Source organism: Curcuma longa, chromosome 12, assembly GCF_044706935.1.
Source record: "Curcuma longa cultivar G26 ecotype Majalengka, Jawa Barat chromosome 12, ITB_CL_G26_1.1, whole genome shotgun sequence".
Classification (NCBI taxonomy): Eukaryota; Viridiplantae; Streptophyta; class Magnoliopsida; order Zingiberales; family Zingiberaceae; genus Curcuma; species Curcuma longa.
In genome coordinates, this window is record NC_133872.1 from 3,952,823 (window position 1) to 3,974,579 (window position 21,757).

General features: G+C 36.5%; 1 protein-coding gene across 1 annotated transcript; it reads left to right on the forward strand.

The window, feature by feature from the left end:
• The first annotated feature begins 2,915 nt into the window (after window positions 1-2,915).
• LOC141843252 (uncharacterized) lies at window positions 2,916-19,871 on the forward strand. Its single transcript, XM_074731307.1, has 10 exons — window positions 2,916-4,436; window positions 4,996-5,475; window positions 5,567-5,868; window positions 6,596-7,330; window positions 7,417-7,695; window positions 7,853-8,014; window positions 8,115-9,044; window positions 9,138-9,353; window positions 11,953-12,213; window positions 19,260-19,871. The coding sequence occupies exons 1-10, from the start codon at window positions 3,080-3,082 to the stop codon at window positions 19,593-19,595; spliced, it is 5,058 nt and encodes a 1,685-aa protein (XP_074587408.1). The 5' UTR covers window positions 2,916-3,079; the 3' UTR covers window positions 19,596-19,871.
• Window positions 19,872-21,757: the final 1,886 nt, after the last annotated feature.

Here is a 21,757-nt window from a genome sequence, read left to right on the forward strand (position 1 = left end):
CCGAACAGAGGGGGCTTGGTGTGACTACTTTGACGCTTAAATTAGGGTTCTGTGTAGGATTAAAGATAGAGGACATAAGAATCAAGGAGAGAGAGAGAGCACCCTCTGTATCAATTATCTTCTCCCGGGTTTATATAACTCTCTATAGAGAATCTCCACGTATGGGATAGTTTGGGGGGGGGGGGGGGGGGGGGGAGACCAGATCTGATAGTTGTTATTGGTTTCTCCATTCATGGGATACCATACTAGAAGACCAAGTCTAACAATTGTATAACTGTTCCGTCATCCATAGGATACCAAGTGTCTTGGGAATATTTGTCGTCGTTATCCATCTTAGGGACAAGAGAGCCAGAGGAGTCAAGTGACCTAAGCCCTCTAGAGTCAAGTTGCATAGCTAAGGGGGAGTCAAGGATTTTGAGCCCTTTAAGAGTCAAGCTAAGGGGCCTAAGTCCTCTGAAGTCGAGTGATCGAGCTGAGGGGGAGTTGAGAGGTCTAAGCCCTCTAAGAGTCAAGTGACCGAGATAAGGGGGAGTCGAGGGGTCTGAGCCCTCAGGGCCCTCTAGAGTCAAATGACTGAGCTGAGAAGGAGTCGAGGGGCTTGAGCACTTTGGGAGCCTAGGGGCTGTTTGGACCTTCATTTACCTGACTTTGACCTTATACCTATGTCTGATTATTGACTTGACTCTGTCACCTATAGGTTTTCTTTTCCACCATATTATTCCCTTTTAAACACATTCGAACCTCTAAATAATTTAATTTTTCGAGAATGAGTCTCTCTTAGGTATCCAACTTTTAGAATCAATTAATCTTAAGAGTGATCAGTCTGACCCTATGGAAGTTTTTTATCAACTACCAAGGTAAATTAGGAAGCGCTCATGGAAGTTCTTAGAATCAACTAATTCTGGAAGTGATCGATCCAATCTCACGAAAGTTTTCCACCGATCGCTGGATTAAATCAGGAAGCGTTCACGGAAGCATATCTAGATGACCAACATTCTTAAGCCTGCTTCTCACTAGGGGAAATCTCCTATAGTACGTCGCAGCTGAGATTCGAACCTAAGAGATATCTGATTATCCATTGGAGGGCCTCACATCTACATCGTAGCACTAGGGACGAGAAGGAACCTAATCAAAAGTATTCACGACTGTAAATTTAATTGACATAGACCATATTAATTTTATATATATATATATATATATATATATATAACATGAATTTGATTAGTTGTATTTAGAAGTGTAAATTGAATTTAATTATGTTAAACTTATTTATTTAAAAAAATATTTTATACAAAGTATTCACGATGTACAACATAACAATATATCATTTGCTTATAACGTTCTTATCTGTGTAATTTAGATAAAATATTTATATGATATATGAAACGTATATTATATTTTATTTTTAATACATTATTATTATTATTATAAAATTTTATAAATAACTTATTTTATATATTTAAATAAAAATTAAAAAATTAAATCTAAATTTTACATAAATTAATAAATAAATGTATTCATGAATTATTTATCAACTTTATTAATGAACATTAAAAAACCAAATTAATTAGTATTTAAGTTTATTTATTTTATATATTTTACTATTGAATGCAAATAAATTAATTTTATCAAAACGAATATTAAATTTATTCACATTCATCAGGATACAAATAAAAGTCAGCATTTGCTTAAAAATTGAACCGATCAAATTAAATAAATCAGAATCAAACTAACCAAATTATTTTTGGATCAATAGAATCGACCTAATTTTACTACTATAATCGAATAAATCATACCGATATAAAATTGATTAATTTGATAATTATCAAATTAATGGATTCTTTTTTTAACAATCGATTGATAATGTTACTCAATCAACTATTATTTAACAGTTGAATTAATTCGGTTTATCAATAATCAATCAAGTTGTATGGTCGTTGTCCAATTTAGGTTAAAAAAATGGATTGCTCATAGTATAGTAGTACATTAATATCAATTCAGTTTAATTAAATTTAAAATTTTAAAATCGAGTCTCAAATAAATTAAAATAATAAAAAATATATATTTAAATTAACTGAATCTCGATTTAATTGAGATTTTATTCACTCTATAAAAAAACATTCCTCTCCTTATATTTTTTTCTGTAAAAAGTAGAATTCATCACTCAGTGACCTCACATGATCGCTTCTACGATAAATTAAAAAATTACAGTTGATCACGACAGAGGAGAATATTACTCGACTTCGTCGAGATTCGAACACTTATCCTCTTCTACAAATTTACTCCATCGTAATCAACTATATTATGAAGACTCCTCTCCTTATATTTTCTGTAAAAGATGGAATCTGCTATCTTAATGGGCTCACACGATTAATTCTACAATTATTTATAAAAAAATAAATTGAAAAACTGCAGTTATCACGACAATGTTGATTATTACCTTTCTAAACTAAAGAAAACTTAAATGAATGGTCTACAACAATGTTGACTTTTAATTACGTAGACAGTTGCCTTTAATCACCCTCCATCTATTTCGGATTTGTTCCATCCAATCATTTCAAATTTGGTTGTGAAAATTTACACTTTATTTTATTTATTTCGAAAATAAATATCCATCAAATTTCTCCACAAAATTCTTTTTTTCTTTCTTTATTTATATTATTTTCTCTGGTCAGCCTCAACACTGCTACTTTATTTAATGAAATGAAATACTGATGTAGTTATTAATAATACGCAATTGGCTTTTTTTTTGTCTTTAATATAAAGCTAAAAATTAATAATTTTAAAATTATAAAACAAATTCAAGAATGCTATAAATTGACATACGATATAAATTTATTATGACCAAATTCCGAGCCAAATAGTCTCCTCCGCGCACGCAGACAATGCAACCCCTGCTATAGTCCCCCCACCCTTCTCCTCTTCGGCCCTCGCCTCGCCCCCAAATCTCCCAACCCCTGCAGTTGCCGCAATAAGCCGAACACTTGCATCGCATATTCCAATCCAGTCCATTTCGTTTCTATCCAAGCCGATCCCTAGCGAACGATCGACGATCGATCCTTCCGTCTCTCCCACCGCCATGATTCCTGCTGCCGATCTCCACGAGTTCATCTCCTCCTCCTCCTCCTCCGCCTCGTCTTCGGCCTCGACATCGGGACCCTGCTTGGAGCCCCGGCGGCCAGCCGCTGCCTCGCCCTCGGCGGCACCGGCGGATGCCCCCGTCCCCAGCTCCCGAGACGCCAGCGGCGGCGACGCCGTGGCGGTGGAGCGGCGCGGCGACCACTCCGCCGTCTGCCGTTGGACTATCCCGCAGTTCCCCCGCGCGAAGGCGCGCGCGCTCTGGAGCCGCTACTTCGAGGTGGGCGGCTACGATTGCCGCCTCCTCGTCTACCCGCGCGGCGACTCGCAGGCGCTCCCTGGCTACCTCTCGCTCTACCTCCAGATTGTCGACCCCCGCGGCGGCGGTTCCTCCTCCTCCGGGAATAAGTGGGACTGCTTCGCCAGCTACCGCCTCGCGGTGTGCAACCACCTCGATGACTCCAAGTCCGTCGCGCGCGACTCCTGGCATCGGTTCTCCTCCAAGAAGAAGTCGCACGGCTGGTGCGACTTCGCTCCTTGCTCCGGCGTCCTCGATCCGAGATCCGGGTTTCTCCTTCCGTCCTCGGACTCCCTCGTTGTCACCGCCGACATACTGCTACTCCACGAAACCGTCGCCTTCAGCCGTGACCATGAGCCGCAGCCCACACCGGCTGACGTTCTTGGCGGAAAGTTCTCCTGGAAGGTCCATAACTTTAGCCTCTTCCTCGATATGATCAAGACGCAGAAGATCATGAGCCCCGTGTTCCCGGCCGGCGATTGCAACCTCAGGATCAGTGTGTACCAGAGCTCCGTCGCGGGGGTCGACCACCTCTCTATGTGTCTCGAGAGCAAGGATACAGAGAAGACTGCCAATAATGTGGCCTCTCCTGCTGCTCCTGCTCCTGATCGTAGCTGCTGGTGTCTCTTCCGAATGTCGGCCCTGAACCAGCGGCCTGGGTTGAACCATGTGCACCGTGACTCCTATGGACGATTTGCTGCGGACAATAAAGGTGGTGACAACACCAGCTTGGGGTGGAATGACTACATGCGTATGGAGGACTTCGTCAGTGCAGATGCTGGATTCGTTGTCGATGACACTGCTATGTTCAGCACATCCTTTCATGTCATTAGGGAATCGAGCAGCTTCACAAAGAACTCTGGGTCTCTAGTAGGCATCAGTGGGGGTAGGGGGGTGGCAAAGAAGTCGGATGGGCATTTTGGCAAATTCACATGGAGGATCGAAAACTTCACAAGGCTCAAAGACCTGCTTAAGAAGCGCAAGATCACGGGGCTCTGCATTAAGAGTAGGAAGTTTCAGGTTGGCAATAGGGACTGCCGTCTGATTATTTATCCTAGAGGTAAGCTCTTTCTATAATGCTCTTTTGCCTCTTATTTTCTGCTATGATCAAAATACTTAGTTTGATCTAGAAACACATGTAAACAACCACGCCTAATGTTCCTTTGTGGAATTCTATCAGCTTCTCATTTTTATTGATACTGAGGTCCAATTTGGTATCCTCTTATTCAGAAGTGTGGCTTCTTTGCCTGGTTGTGCAGCGTATTTCCTTCTCTCTCCCAACTTACTATCATTTTGTTCTATTACACTTTGGTTTCTCTACGTCGTGGGTGCAATTTGTGTATTACTGTCCCTGCTGGTAATGGTCTCATTTTGCTGCTGAATATTGTTATTCTTTGCTAGTTACCCTTCTGGTAGTAATAAGTTACTTATCTGTCAGTTTCTATTAATATGTAATGCAATTTAATGCTGACACTATCTAGGTCTTTTTAGACGCTTATTAGTTTTTGGCATATGCCAATTTGGATCATTTCTAATCAATTCTTGCACATACAATGGTAGAAAGTGCACTTGCTGATCATGTTCACCTTTGTTTTCTTTACATCCACAATGGGCATCAGGGCAGTCTCAACCACCATGCCACCTCTCTGTGTTTCTGGAGGTCACAGATTCCCGCAACACTACAAGTGATTGGAGCTGCTTTGTGAGTCACCGGTTGTCAGTTGTCAATCAGAAAATGGAGGAGAAATCTGTCACGAAGGAGTCACAGAATCGCTACTCAAAGGCTGCAAAAGACTGGGGTTGGCGTGAGTTTGTGACTTTAACTAGTCTCTTTGATCAGGATTCTGGGTTTCTTCTTCAGGACACTGTTGTTTTCTCTGCTGAGGTTCTTATATTGAAGGAAACTTCTATAATACAAGAATTTGGTGTCTCAGACTCTGACTCACAGAATGTGCTTGCAACATCTCAAGTTGATGCTATATGCAAGAGAGGATCATTCACATGGAGGGTGGAAAGTTTTTTGTCCTTTAAGGAGATCATGGAAACACGCAAGATTTTTAGCAAATTTTTTCAAGCTGGGGGTTGTGAGCTCCGAATAGGTACATTGTGAATCTAGGTTTCTCAATAGCTGCACATGCTTTCATTTTACTGAATCATGTTGCATTTTTTGCCCCTTTGATCACATTGCAGGTGTCTATGAATCCTTCGACACTATCTGTATATACTTGGAGAGTGATCAGTCATCTGGAACTGACCCTGATAAAAATTTTTGGGTTCAGTACAGAATGGCTATTGTTAACCAGAAAAATCCTGCACAGACTGTGTGGAAGGAGTCTTCGATCTGCACCAAAACTTGGAACAATTCTGTCCTGCAGTTTATGAAGGTTTCAGATTTGCTGGAATCTGATGCAGGATTTCTTGTTCGTGACACTGTTATATTCATTTGTGAGATCACTGATTGCTGCCCCTGGTTTGAGTTTTCTGATCTCGAGGTAAGACTGAATTCGGGAATGCATTTCAACTGTGATAAAGTGGGACTTGTTCATCTACCATGATTATGTGTCTGTCTGATGTTAAAGTAGAGCACACTACCTCTTTCTGTGTTTGCTATAATTTGTGCAAGCAACACTCTATTAATGTCTCAAACTACCTAATGTACTGGTTTCTCTAAATGGCTATCTAATGAGATCAAGTTGAATTAGAACTTGCAAATGCTCTTCTCATCAAATCAAAAACAAAATATACCAGTAAAGCTGCAAAATTTACAATCTTAAAGTATTCTTTTGTAGCATGGGGTAATTGACCAGGTTTAAATTTGTATTTGAGGCCAACTTTTACAAGGAACTTCTGTGGCTAGGTGAATTTTGAAATAGGTCAACAGAATGTGAAATGATCCCCTTTGGAAACCCATCTCACAAGTATTGACACTGGAGTCATGCACGAGTCACCCATTAAACATGTGCAGACAAATTTAGAAAATAAGTGCCTAGATCCATACCCTTGTTGAATACTTCTACCTAGTCCTAGTAACATAGTAGTTCACAACAACAATGCTTATTGAATTGCATCTACCATGTGTCGCATGGACAAATTGTAATTACAGATGTTGATATAACATTGTTCTTTTTACCTAATATTTTTGTAGTAAAGCATGTACATGAGCTTATCTAGATTGTGCACTTGCATATGCTCATCAAGCTTCTGACTTCTTTTTGTCAGGTTTTGGCCTCAGAAGATGAGCAGGATGCATTATCAACAGACGCTGATGATCTTATTGAGTCTGAAGATAGTGAATGTATTAGTGGAGATGAAGAAGACGTGTTCAGAAATCTTCTTTCACGAGCAGGTTTCCATCTGACATACGGAGATAACCCTTCCCAACCCCAGGTTACTTTCAGGGAAAAGCTCCTCATGGATGCTGGTGCAATTGCTGGATTTCTGTCTGGTCTGCGTGTTTATCTTGATAACCCTGCTAAAGTCAAGCGCTTGCTTCTTCCTACCAAAATATCTTCAGCTGGCTGCAGTAAAAAGGATGCTTCAAAGGGTGATGTCAATTCTCCAAGCTTGATTAATTTGTTGATGGGTGTTAAAGTTTTGCAACAAGCTATCATTGACTTGCTCCTAGATATTATGGTGGAGTGTTGTCAACCATCAGAAGTGAGAATTGGGTATGACTCTTCTGAAGCAAGCTCAAAAAATTCTCCTAGTTCTAATGAAGCTAGCAGTCCACCAGAACCCAGTGGTGATAATGAATTGTCAACAGAATATGCAACATGCGACTTTTATGAGAGATTGGGACATGAGATTGAAGAAATCAAAACCACTTATGCAGTACAAAGCTCATTATTGAAAACATACGAGAGACACAAAAGTAACCAGGACCAATCCATCTCTCCTCCTGAGACTTCCGCTGGGGATCAACCAGCAGATGATGTATTTATTGAAGTTCCTAAGGTAGTATCTTAATCACATCTGTAAGCTCTAACAGCACTCAGGTTTATATTCTTTATTAATGTACTATACTGTTAAATTCTTTTTAGACAAAATGGCCAGAGCAATCCGAGGAGCTTTTGGAATTGATTGTTAATTCACTGAACACCCTTGACAGTGCTGTGCCTCAAGGATGTCCTGAACCACGAAGACATCCTCAAACAGTCCAGAAGATTATTCTTGTGCTTGATAAATCTCCAAAGCATCTTCAACCTGATTTAATTGCTCTTGTACCCAAGCTGGTTGATCCTTCTGAACATTCTATTGCTGCTTGTGCACTTCTAGACCATCTTCGGAAGCCAGATGCTGATGACTCGCTATGGTCACTGGTATTGTTCATTTCTTCATGGTCATGTTCCTGCTAATTATATTCTTATTCTCTCTCATAATCTATGGACTTCTAGATAGTTTTCTGGAGAGAAAATTTAACTTTACATACATGTGGTCTTTTCTTTTTTTCCCTCTAACATCTCATCTTCTTTTCAGGTTTTTCGTGCTCTATTTCAGTTGGAGTTTGAAAATGAGTTGGTGGAGCATATCCTATATCAGGCTTTTGAGCTGTTGACTGACTCCAATGATGAGCCTCTAGTAGCAGCAATGGGTTTTATTTTTAAAGCTGCATTGCAATGTCAACATCTTCCTCAAGCTGTATGCATTTTGTTTCTTACATAGTTTGATTAATCCCCATATGCTCTATAACATTAAATACAAATGATAGACCCATTTTCACTCTCTTTTTTCCATGTAGGTCAAAACATTCCGTTTGAGACTTAAAAGCCTTGGCACTGAAGTTCCGCAATGTGTGCTGGATTTTCTGGCACAAACTGTTCACAGTCACGTTGACATAGCTGAAGCCATTTTAAGTGGCATCGACTCTGATAGTGAGTTTGATGATAATTGCACCACATCTTATAGTTCTTATTCTTCTGTGGAAAATAGCCTTTTGACTGATAGGCATGTGAGGAATGATCAAGTTGTTCATGGATGCCATCACCACACTGATGTTTACATGTTGGTAGAGATGTTATCCATACCTGGATTGTTTGTAGAAGTTTCGCAGGTTTTTGAAAGAGCTTTAACTCAAGGAGCCATCGGGTTGCAATCAGTTGCTCTGGTCTTAGAAAGGCGTCATTCGCAGAGGTTGAATGCCAAATCTAAGTCTGTTGTGGATGATTCGCAGAACAGGCAAGACTTAGTAGATGCAAACTTTAATTCATTGCCAGTCCAAGAAGATGACTTCACATCAGTTCTTTCTCTCGGTGAAGTATTATCTCTTTCCACTGATACAAGAGTCCAGGACTTTGTGAGGATGCTTTATGCTATCATGTTTAAGATTTACACTGAGGAGCATTACCGATTTAGGATGTTGAAGGGGCTTGTAGAACGGGCAACAAATATGTCCAATAATTGCCGCACAGTTGATATAGATATAGATGTCTTGATATTTCTTGTCAGGGAGGAAGATGGAATAGCTAGACCAGTTTTAAACATGTTGCGTGAGGTTGCTGAAGTTGCCCAAGTTGACCGTGCCAACCTTTGGCATCAGATATGTGCTGTTGAGGATGAAAATATTCGTCTTCGGGAGGAAAAGCAAGATGAAATTGTTAACTTTACTAATGAAAAAGCTTCTTTATCACAAAAGCTAAATGAATCAGAGGCAACCAACAATCGTCTTAAGGTCTGTTCTTTTTTGACTTACTGGTCTACATTCAGTTCTAGACCCATTTATTTGCCCTCTGATTACTTTGTTGGTTATTTTCTTCAATGACAGGCTGAGTTGAAAGCTGAGTTAGAGCAATTTGCCCATGAAAGAAAGGAACTAACTGAGCAGCTATTGGAAGTTGAGAACCAATTGGAATGGCTTCGATCTGAGAAAGATGAGGAAATTGCAAAGCTCTCTGCTGACAGGAGAGTTCTTCAGGAACACCTTCATGATGCTGAGACACAACTGTCACAACTAAAATCCAGGAAGCGTGATGAGTTAAAGGTACTGTAATGTTTGGTTCAGAAATAAACCTTTCATTTTTCAATATTTTTACTTGCCAGTTTCTTTTGGCTCATCTTTCAGATATTTGGAGTGCTTTGCTAATTTTCTGAATTATTGAATTTTTACTCTCCTTTACAAACAACATTTTGTGACAGCAAACCCACCCCGAATATCCATTTGATACTCGAGTTGTCAGAAGTTTGTTCTTTCATTATTTTTGTAGACATTACTATTAGAGTTTTTAGCATTGGTAAAATTATTCTTTGTTGAGTACGAGGATTACATTAGACCATCAAGCATACCAAATTGGTTATTTTAACTGATGAGTATATGATAGCAAACGTCATCTTAAAATTTGTTTGTATTCATCAGGTGTTATTAGTTGAAGTTCTATTGCTTCGATGATGAACCATTGAGATTACTCTCCAGACCACATCTTTCTTTGCATAAATAAAGCATTTGATCAACCGATAGAGACATAGAGTTGTCTTTGTGTAGATGGTTACAGATTCTAATGTGTTGTTGCACAAATCAGAGTTGCGCTATGTACCTAATAAAACCAGACTCAGTTATGGAACATAGTATATATGCTCAAGTCTTACTGTTTCAATTTGGTTTTGTGATAAGAATATCAAATTTAGGTATTATTTATTGAATAAGACAGTGGGGGATAAGTATTGAGAAATGAAATAAGAATTTACACCTAACTATTCGTCAACTTAGAATTTTATGATTCTCTTAGATGTTGTGTTGTGGTGCATTTTAGAAAAAAAAACTAGAAATTATATCAATGATAAAGGACATATGGATTATGTAATTACTGATTCTAGTGCTACTGTGTTGCCAAAAAAATGATTTTTTATAGTACTTCATGTTTACATAAAGTGCCTGCTCCAAGCCATTATTATTATTATTATTTACATAAACAGAAAATGAAAAATTGAATGCCATGTTGGTGTATGTTATTCACATGTGATCTTGTGCTATTAGATGAAAGTATAAATAAAATAAACTAGAAACTTGAATTGTTAAAGAAATTTTGATTAAAAGTTTTAAGTAGAATGAAGAAATTTAGTTTCAATTTTCAACAATAAAAGAAGTGCGAGAGAATTGTTAATATGGATGGACAGGAAGTCCTTGCTTATTAGAGTTTTAAATAGTTGCATATCAGATCTATTATTTAATAAGGGGATATCAATGAAGCTATTATTGAGAGGATAAAGTGGTGAAACATAGATGTTTTGGATTTTTTGTTTTTTGGTGACCATTATGTGCCCCTTAGAATTAAAAAAACTTATAAGATTGATATAGACAACCATACTCTACGGGTTAGAATATTAGATAATTAGAAGAAAAAAACGTCAAAATTTAGCATAATAAGGGCGACAATGTTAAAATGGATATGCATGGTTAGTTACCAGCTGCTATTGAAAAACAATTAGATGTAACTTTTATTAGACAGTAAAATAAGCAAATAATAATAATAATAATAATGGTTGCTATATACATGTTCAAAGATGAGCAATGGATTATAAATTGAATACACCAAATCAATTAAACAATGCTAGGGAATGGAGGGAAATCAAAGGAAAACTCCAGCTAAAGTTATTTAAAAGATCTAATATGTTACTAATGATATAATCTTACATAACTTAATGATAGGATAAGATCCATATAGCAAATAATTGTCATGTTGTTGTAAGCAAGGTTTAAAATCTCGTTTCGTTTTGTCCGATAGAGGCGAAATATTTCGTTCTGCTCGCGGACCGGCACCGGCATAGACACGCCTTTGGTGTTGGCGTACCTTGAGGCCCTACAAACGCGTTGTGCTAGTGCGGAGGCCGCCGCAAATGCTTTGCGCAATACAAGGGCAGAGATGAAGGTTTTTAATTTAGATTTAATTAAATAATTTAGGTTAATAATTTTAATCAACTCCTATGATTGAAATAATTTAAATATATTTAATTAAAGCTAATAAAATTATCCCATATTTAAAAAATTTATTTAATTTTTTATTTTAAAATATTTAGATTAATTTTTTTATTTTTAGTTAATATATTTTATGTTTAAAAATATCGAAATTATATCGATACGACATAATACGTTACTGAAACTGTATTGTTCCAGTCTGAAGCCGAAATCTAGACACAGGTCAAAATTTTAAACTTTGGTTGTAAGATCACTTGAAAAATATAAGCATCATCTTATTTTAAAAAATGTATACTGTATTGTCTCTATTATTAATTTAATCTACTTTCTTTGCACAAGCTACTAGATACTTTTCGTATTATATTTACTAAAGCATCATCAAGCTGTGTTTGTCCAAAGTATTTAACGCAGTCGGCTACATGAATCTCATTCTCCATTGAACTTATCTCTAGAAATATTCAAATCAATTACGAGTTTAATGATTGATGCAGTTGGCTACATGTCTTTACTATATTTTACTGATTACAAAATTTTAATTGTCCTCAAATCCCTGCATTTCTTCATCATAAGATCTAAATTTCTTATTTTTCCTGTAGTATTTTGTAGATCCAAAGCAACACAGTGGTACTAGTTGTTATAAAAAAATAACTTGACGTAATGATTGATGCAGAAAGTAGTCAAGGAGAAGAATGCTCTTGCTGAAAGGTTAAAAAGTGCAGAAACTGCACGTAAAAAAATTGATGAAGAATTGAAGCGTTATGCTACAGAGGCAGTGATTAGGGAGGAAATCAGGCAATCACGTGAAGATGAAGTGCGGAGATTGACCGAAACTGTTGGGCAAACTGAGGAAGAGAAAAGGGAGAAAGAAGAACAAGTTGCACGCTGTGAAGCATATATTGATGGAATGGAAGCAAAGCTGCAAGCGTGCCAGGTTTGTTTCTTTGTTTTAATTTCTTTACGAGTTTTAAGGATTTTGGTCCATGCCCCTCCTCTATGATCTATATATTCTGATATTGATGGATTTATGTATGCTTAATAATTTGATTTTCTTTGTTTGCTAGAAACCCGTGAAGTCACTTTTGATTATAAATACAGCTTCACATGATTGGTTCATTGAAGTATATTTATGACTTTTATCATCCCAAATTATCAAGCATGCATAATTGTGGTTAGCAGAGAGTGACAAAAGTGAGGAGGTTGTAATTAAGGTGGTTGAGGATGTGAATGTCTATTTATGAAAAATAAAATAAAATGCTAAAGCAACCAGTTCTAACTTTAATAGGCAAACAATGAAATGAGAGGAAATATGTTTAAGATGAAAATATGGTTAAAGAGAATGAACAGATTCTATAGTTAGACAAGTTGAATCAATCAGATTTATATATCCTAGTAATTGAGACTCATGTTTTTTTTAGTCCTTTATTCTGCTTTAAAATTCTTAGATTTAATATACTTAACATATTGTGTTTATAGAAAAAGTTTTTCAAGAATAAAGGTGACACACAATGCCATTCTATGTATACAGATATTAAACCTTAGGGAAAGGTGGTTAAGAGAAGAATAAAAGATGAAACAAAAAAATTGAAATCAAGTTCATTTTATGCTTGGAAGGTTAACTATAGATCTTATTATTTAATCAATAACAATTTATAATTTTTTTTATTGATTTAGAAGAAAAGCTATGGATCAAATCCCTTGATAGTTGTGAGGAAATAACTAAGGTATGAAACGTTCAAGGAAACCATTTTGAGAGCTCCAGAAATACTTAGAATAGTGCACAATCTATTTTACAGGCAATAATGTGTCGAAGTATTTGTGACGTATACAACATCTGAATTTTGTATAGAAGTATTTACAACTCCTTTATGATACCAAAGAATGATCATGTAAATTTCTTGGAAGGAGTAAATCAATCTCCGGTCCTTGGGGATCTGAATTTTCTCATATTCACTAATTAGAATACATTTCCCCCTTATATTTTAATGGATTCACTTGTTTTTCTCCACTGTGTATATAGTCCCATAATGGTGATGTTTCTCTAAAATAAAACTTTGTTGTTTGACACTTTGGACTGACCATCCCTTTGAAGGGACTGTTAGAAGATCATCAATTTTTAATGAAATAGATGTAGAAGTGAGTTTCTGTAAATTGTGTTTTTACTTGATCTAGGTCCTAGGATATGTGATGCATATGCCATTTCAAAATGATTTATTAGCCGGCTAGTAAATCATTTCTAGTAGTTCCATATTGAAAGACCAGACCAGCTCATTCAAGGTGAAAGGAAATCATTGTTGCTTTTTCAACTTATTATTTATCAGGTCCAACTAAATGCCAGTTCAGTCTCTTTTAGTTATTTATCAATTAAGTTTGTTTGGAGTTTGGACATGTCCCGAAATGTCTGTAAAATCAATCACTTGAAATAGTTGTCTTCCTGTTACGTATCTATGTGATCTGTGCACTAGCAAAGCTGTTTTTGTCATTTTTGGAACATACAACTGATTTGGGATGAGCTTACATTTTTGAGATTCATGCACCATATGCAGAAGAAGGTGAAGGTCATGGTCGATCCATGCACTAGAAGTAGATGACACCTGATTTATTTTGATATTGGTTTCTAGGAATACAAATGATGAAAGTCTGCTGCAGCCTGCAAGAAGTTTTGTTTGTTCTCTTATGTATTAGAAAGGAATCTTGCTGGATATAAAGCACTATTTATGGAAAATCCATGAGATACTATTAGAGGTATTAAATCAATAGGGTTATTAGTAGGATTAATTCAGATTTGGCTACACGCTTCATTAACTCCTTAAGTTTTTGTTTTAGTTTCTTTAGTTTATGTAACAAAGTGGATATATATAGTATTTATGCTCCGGCTTCAAGGAGAGTGTAGGTAATAGATTAATAGGGTATTCGTTTAGTGAGGTTAGTTCCAAATTAGTAGTTCTAGATTATGAGTTTTATCATGAGTCAATATATATCTGTGTAATAATTGTTTCATTAATTAGTACAATATAATATTTTCCATATATTCCTATTAGCTATAAATATATTTCCTAGAATATAGGCCCTTTTCCTAGAATATAGGATCCTAAATTGGTATATAAATAAGGTCTTGTATCTTGTAATTGTAACAAGAATTCTTTTGTTATTTTACTAACATGATATCAGAGCAAATAAATTAGGGTTAGTTTTGGCGCCGACTTCTTCTTAAGATCGCGATTTCTTCTTCCCGATTGTGCGACACCATCCCCTGTTCATCCTCTCCTCGCTTTTTTGGAATTCTTCTTCAAATTTGGAATTCTTCTTCGTCTCACAGCAGTAAGGTAAATCTCTTCCTCTGTGAGTTTGTTCGGTCTTTTGGAGCTGCGTATCTTTGGACTTCCTTCAGTAAAAAAATCAGAGTTATTTGGCTTCTTTTGTGAATAAAATCTTATGGCTGAAAATAAACCTTCTATCGTGATGGATATGGTGTCTGTGGTGTCTAAAATTACGGATTATAAGTTAAATGGTTCAAACTATTTGGATTGGAGTAAAACTGTCCGTCTTTATCTACGAAGTATTGACAAAGATGGGCATTTGACTGATGACCCGCCACAAGATGATTCAAAACAGACATGGCTTAGAGAAGATGCTCGCTTATTCCTTCAGATTCGAAATTGTATTGATAATGAGGTAATTGGTTTAATTAATCACTGTGAATTCGTTAAAGAATTGATGGATTATCTAGACTTTTTGTACTCTGGAAAAGGAAATCTCACCCGTATGTATGAGGTTTGCAAAGCTTTTTACCGTGTGGAAAAACAAGATCAACCTCTGATTAATTATTTTATGGCTTTCAAAAAGACATATGAGGAGCTTAATATGTTGCTACCCTTTAGTCCTGATGTGAAGGTTCAACAACGTCAACGGGAGCAGATGGCTATCATGAGCTTCCTTGCTGGCTTATCACCTGACTTCGAATCTGCTAAATCACAAATTCTATCTAGTTCTGAGGTCTCCTCGTTACAAGAAGTGTTTAGCCGCATTCTCCGTACAGAAAATACCACACCTGTTCCACCTAGTGGTGCTTTGGTGAGTCGCAATAATAATTATGTGTCAAAAAAATCAACTATTCACAATAGAAACAAAGGAGGAGACTCGCAAGACTTTGAAACTCGGACATCAAATTCTAGTGGTATTATATGTAACTATTGTCGTAAGCCGGGTCATACAAAGTTTGAGTGCAGAAAGCTTCAGTACAAAAATCAGCAAAAACATCTGGCTCATATTGCATCCACTAAAGATCCCTCTGATAAATCGGTGCTTATCTCTGCAGATGAATTTGCCAAGTTTTCTCAATATCAGGAATCACTTAAGTCTTCATCTTCCTCTGTCACTGCTATTGCTGATTCAGGTAACCACAATACATGTCTTGTTTCCTCATCCTCTAAGTGGGTCATTGATTCTGGTGCCACGGATCATATGACAGGTAATTCTAATCTCTTTTCTACTTTCACGCATAAATCTAACACTCCTATTGTTACCTTAGCTGATGGGTCTTCATCTTGTGTTCGTGGGTCTGGCACTGTCAATCCTACTCCTTTGCTTTCTTTATCCTCTGTCTTACATTTACCTAATTTATCCTTTAATTTGCTCTCTGTTAGTCAATTAACTCGTAATCTTAACTGTTGCATCTCATTCTTTCCCGATCATTGTTTATTTCAGGATCTTTTGACGAAGAAGATTATTGGTAAAGGACATGAAACTGGAGGCCTCTACATTCTTGATCCACCTGCCCCAAGATCCCTCGCTTGTTCGGGTGTAAATTCTCCTTTTGAGGCTCATTGTAGGTTAGGACATCCATCTCTTCCATTGCTCAAGAAGCTTTGTCCACAATATAGTAGCGTGTCTTCATTAAATTGTGAGTCATGTCAGTTTGCAAAGCATCACCGCCTTAGTTCAAGTCCAAGGATAAATAAACGTGCTATTATTCCTTTTGAGTTAGTTCATTCTGATATTTGGGGTCCTTGTCCTATTCTGTCTAAACCTGATTTTAGGTATTTTGTCACTTTTGTGGATGATTATTCTCGTGTAACTTGGTTATATTTAATGAAAAATCGTTCTGAGTTATTTTCTCTATTTTGTGCTTTTTGTGCGGAAATTAAAACTCAGTTCAATATGTCCATCCGTACTTTACGAAGTGATAATGCCAAGGAATATACGTCCAGTCTATTTCAATCTTATATGAGTCAGAATGGTATGCTTCATGAAACCTCTTGTGTTGATACTCCATCCCAAAATGGTGTGGCTGAACGTAAGAATAGACATCTTCTTGAAACTGCACGAGCTCTTTTATTTCAAATGAATGTTCCCAAGTCTTTTTGGGCAGACGCGGTTTCTACTGCATGTTTTCTCATTAACCGTATGTCATCCTCTGTTCTTCATGGTGAGATTCCTTACAAAATTTTGTTTCCTAATAAGTCATTATTTCCTGTTAACCCTAGGATATTTGGTAGCACTTGTTTTGTTCGGGATGTTCGTCCACATGTCACTAAATTAGATCCCAAATCTTTGAAGTGTATTTTCCTTGGTTATTCTCGTCTTCAAAAAGGTTATAGGTGTTATTGTCCTAGTATTAATAAATATCTTGTTTCAATCGATGTTACTTTCATGGAAGACACACCTTATTTCTCATCCTCACATATCCCGACTTCTCAAAGGGAAGATGATGATTTATTGGTATATTCTGTCACATCCTCCACACCTGTCTCAGAACCGGCTCTTGTCAAGCCTCCTATTGTTCAAGTATACTCCAGGCGTCAACCTCTTGATTCATGTCCTGCACCTACTACTTCGTCATCAGATCCAACTCCGAATGATGATCTTCCTATTGCATTACGTAAAGGTAAACGTCAGTGTACTTATCCTATCTCTTCGTTTGTTTCTAATAATGGCTTGTCGTCTTCTTCCTGCTCTTTTATTGCTTCACTTGACTCTGTTTCTGTTCCTAAAACTGTCCGTGAGGCCTTATCTCATCCCGGTTGGAGAGATGCAATGATAGAGGAAATGAAAGCCTTGGATGATAATGATACTTGGGACTTGGTTGATCTACCTCCAGGAAAACAAGCTATTGGATGCAAATGGATATTCACTGTTAAAGTCAATCCAGATGGGTCAGTTGCCAGACTAAAAGCTCGTCTTGTTGCTAAGGGTTATGCTCAAACCTATGGTGTGGATTATTCTGATACTTTTTCTCCTGTTGCAAAGTTGACATCTGTTCGATTATTTATTTCTCTTGCTGCTACTCATCATTGGCCTTTACATCAACTTGATATCAAGAATGTTTTTCTTCATGGTGATCTTCAAGAGGAGGTGTATATGGAGCAACCTCCTGGTTTTGTTGCTCAGGGGGAGATGGGGCGAGTTTGTCGTCTTCGAAAATCTTTGTATGGTTTGAAACAAAGTCCTCGTGCTTGGTTTGGAAAATTCAGTCAGGTTGTTGAAAAGTTTGGTATGAAGAAAAGCAAGTCTGATCATTCTGTGTTCTACAAGCAGTCAGGAGCTGGTGTTATTCTGTTAGTTGTGTATGTGGATGATATTGTTATCACTGGAAGTGATACTACGGGAATTTCATCTCTCAAATCTTTCATTCTCACTCAGTTTCATACAAAAGATTTAGGGGTGCTAAAGTATTTCTTAGGTGTTGAAGTTATGAGGAGTAAAAATGGTATATTTCTATCTCAGAGGAAATATGTTCTCGACTTATTAACTGAGACAGGAAAATTAGGGGCAAAACCTTGTAGTACTCCGATAACTCAGAACGTGGATCTTACAGTAGATGGAGAATTATTTGAACATCCAGAGAGATATCGAAGGTTGGTTGGAAAGTTGAATTATCTTACCTTGACTCGTCCAGATATTGCATATTCGGTTAGTGTTATTAGTCAGTATATGTCATCTCCAACAGTTCATCATTGGGCAGCGTTAGAGCAAATTTTGTGTTACTTGAAGGGCGCACCCGGACGAGGTATTGTATATAAAAATCATGGGCACACTCATATTGAATGTTTTTCAGATGCAGATTGGGCAGGTTCTAAAATGGATAGAAGGTCTACTTCAGGTTATTGTATTTTTGTTGGAGGAAATTTAGTATCATGGAAGAGTAAAAAGCAAAAGGTTGTGTCACGATCCAGTGCAGAATCAGAATATAGGGCTATGACACAGTCTGTGTGTGAAATAATGTGGATATATCAACTGTTGACTGAAGTAGGACTTAAAATTTCAGTACCAGCAAAACTATGGTGTGATAATCAAGTTGCTATTCACATTGCATCAAATCCCGTGTTCCATGAGCGGACTAAGCACATTGAAATTGATTGTCATTTTGTTCGTGAGAAAATTCAACAAGGCTTGATCACTACAGGATATGTAAAAACTGGAGAACAATTAGGGGACATCTTCACAAAAGCTTTAAATGAGATCCGAGTTGATTATCTTTGTAACAAGTTGGGCATGATTAATATCTATGCTCCAACTTGAGGGGGAGTATTAGCTATAAATATATATTTCCTAGAATATAGGATCCTAAATCTGTATATAAATAGGGTCTTGTATCTTGTAATGAAATAAGAATTCTTTTGTTATTTTAAACAAGCTTACTTATCTATAAGTTAGAATGTGAAATTCAACAGCAGAAAAATTTATGGATAGATGTATTTTCTCTTTCTACTATCATTATTCCTGTCTTGTTGATCTTAAAATGAAACCATTAGTGTTCATGTAAAAGAGCTTACATGGCTTTTTCCTTGCACATTTATTTTCTTCATTGTCTCGCCTGAATTAGTGTCCATAAGAAATTATGCAATCAAGAAGGAACTTCTATGTTTCTGTACTCCCTTTAGTTGTATATTTCTTTTAATTAAAATTGTTTTAACATAATTTGCTATTTTCTTGAACTTAAGGTTTGTTTTCTAAGCCCCATAGTTAATTGTTTGGCAGCAATGTATACATTCACTTGAAGCTTCACTACAAGAAGAAATGTCACGCCATGCCCCACTTTATGGTGTGGGTGTGGAATCCTTGTCAATGAAAGAACTCGAAACACTTACCCGCATTCACGAAGACGGGCTTAGGCAGATCCATGCCATTCAAAAGATAAAAAGTAATGGCCATTCTTTGGCAGCTGGGCATCCTCTTTCACAAGTGCATGGCTTGTATTCTTCAGCTCCTCTGGTGCCAATTGGTATTCCTCCATCCATAATCCCTAATGGAGTAGGAATCCAAGGGAATGGGCATATTAATGGCGGTCCGGCGCCCTGGTATGGTCCCAGCTAAGAAGCAAAAGATGTCTTTGTTTAGCTCCTAGCACGGAAGCTGTTCTTCGCGCCTCTTTCTACTTACCAGCTGTCAAATATTTGGTATGATAGCTTTATCCTCACTTAAAAGTCTCCCCAATTTACCTTTTCATTTGAACTGGTAGAACTATCGGATCATACCTGATGCGAATGTGCTATCCTGTATAAATAAAAATAGAAGCAATCCTTACAAGAATAGTTTTGTAATAATTGAAAGTAAAAGCAAATCCGATGGAGCTAGCAGTTACAAATGAAATATTTCCGTGCATTTGGTGTCACAATCTCTTTGATTCAGTTTTGCTACTAGGTTTCTTGCCCTTTGAATGTATCTTACCATTTCTCAATCCATTCTAATCAGCTAATTCCATGTTGTATGACAATGTTTACTATAATTCCCTGCGTTGTAGAATCTGCAAGAACACTTCGGACCTAGCATACCCATGTATTGATAAATGGTTAATGATTGTCAAATATATGATTGGATCTCTATGCATGTTATAGTCTGTACTTTTGATGTCAAAATTAGGAACAAATAAAGTTCAAGTATGCCTTCTGATGTTCTCCGACATTGTTTTATCTTCTAACTAGCGAGTAAGGAATTGCCTCCTTTGTTATTTGTTAGTGTTCTATGTGCTCAATATTGGTTGCATATTACTAAATGTTCCGTTTTCAGGTATCAATAGAATCTTTTGGCCGATTATGTAGCAACTATTCAGTAAGATCTCCTGTTTTTTTCCCCTTGTCTAAAAGTTTAGCAAGATTTAAAAAATCTATATTGTTTTTTACAGTTCCTTAATCATTTATTAACGAAAATACTTTGTACAAAGCTATATTAACTAGTCATAATTTTCAAATAGATTATCCACATGTTATACTTCTAGAGTCTGATGTTTCTTTCTTTTATTCTTCAATAAGCCATGGAAAAAGAAACCCGCTGCAGCAGGCTGCTTATGAATTTGTAATTTAGTCCTTTACAGCTTTTTTATTTACATTTGTATAGATCATTAGTTGAAAAATGCAATCTGACTTTATGTAATTTTTTTTTTTGTCTTTTTCATACTTTATTGGCGTTTAGGATTTAGTAATATTATTATTTGATCCTTAACACTTTTAAATTTCCAGTTTACGCTTTAAATTATTGCAAGATGGACCTTAAGTATTATTATTAAAAATAAAGTTTCTTGTCACAATAAATTCCTGTCACAAATTTGTGACGGAAATCTATACCGTTCGATTTTAAAGTTAAGATTAAATCCAGACCGTAGATTGAATGAGTGATTATGATGGTTTGGATATAATCTTCTATTTTAAAATCTAACGGTCCAGATCTCTGTCATAAATTTGTGAGTTTGTGATAGGAATTTGTTATGATAAGAATCTCAATTGTATTATTAATAGGTCTCTCTTTTCCCAATGTAGTATAATTAAATGTTTTTGATTCTCATAAATAATGGATAATTTTGAATGTATTTACTAAGAAAATACGAATAAATGTTAGGCAGTTTTTAGTTAAAAAAATAGTGGATGGTTAAATTGAATTTGAAAAAAAATAGATAAACAAATCTGTTTGAAATTGTTTGGAGACAAGACAGATGGTCCAGGTCTGCATGATTTCAATTCGACCGGCCCGTTATTCGGAGACCATGGTTCGGTTCAAAATCAAACGGTCGATAATTTTAACGTTAGCGAGTCAGTGCGTTGGTCCACTAAAACACTAACTTTATTGACCTGCTTTTTGAACCATGCTATGCCACTGGCTTTACTACCGTTTCATTCCTCTCCTCCTACTTTTCATAAATTATATATTTTATCCTTTAATTAGCCATTGGTGGGAAAATTTCCCCCAGAATTTAGAGTCTAATTAAATATTTTATGTTTTATTTTTTTTTAAAAAATTATATATAAAATGAAAAATACATTTAACTCAGTGGTTGGTTTCACCAAATATGTTCCTTAAATTATTTTATTTTTCGAACGAAGGGTATTTTAGTTTAAAAAATGATATTTATTGGAGTAGTTTGAAATATAAAAATATTATTTGAATATTCACGTCGTAAAGGGTAAAATTGGAAATTACTCATTGACGAGTAGAAATAGCAGCAGCAGCAGCACTTGAGCTGTCCATTCTTCGCTTGCTCCACT

Bases quoted from the DNA above. Each gene is read 5' to 3' on its own strand.
- LOC141843252 (XM_074731307.1), top strand. From the start codon at position 3,080: ATGATTCCTGCTGCCGATCTCCACGAGTTCATCTCCTCCTCCTCCTCC. The intron at 5,476-5,566 runs GTACATTGTGAA...ATCACATTGCAG, and splicing joins GGGTTGTGAGCTCCGAATAG to GTGTCTATGAATCCTTCGAC. The intron at 9,354-11,952 runs GTACTGTAATGT...TGATTGATGCAG, and splicing joins GGAAGCGTGATGAGTTAAAG to AAAGTAGTCAAGGAGAAGAA.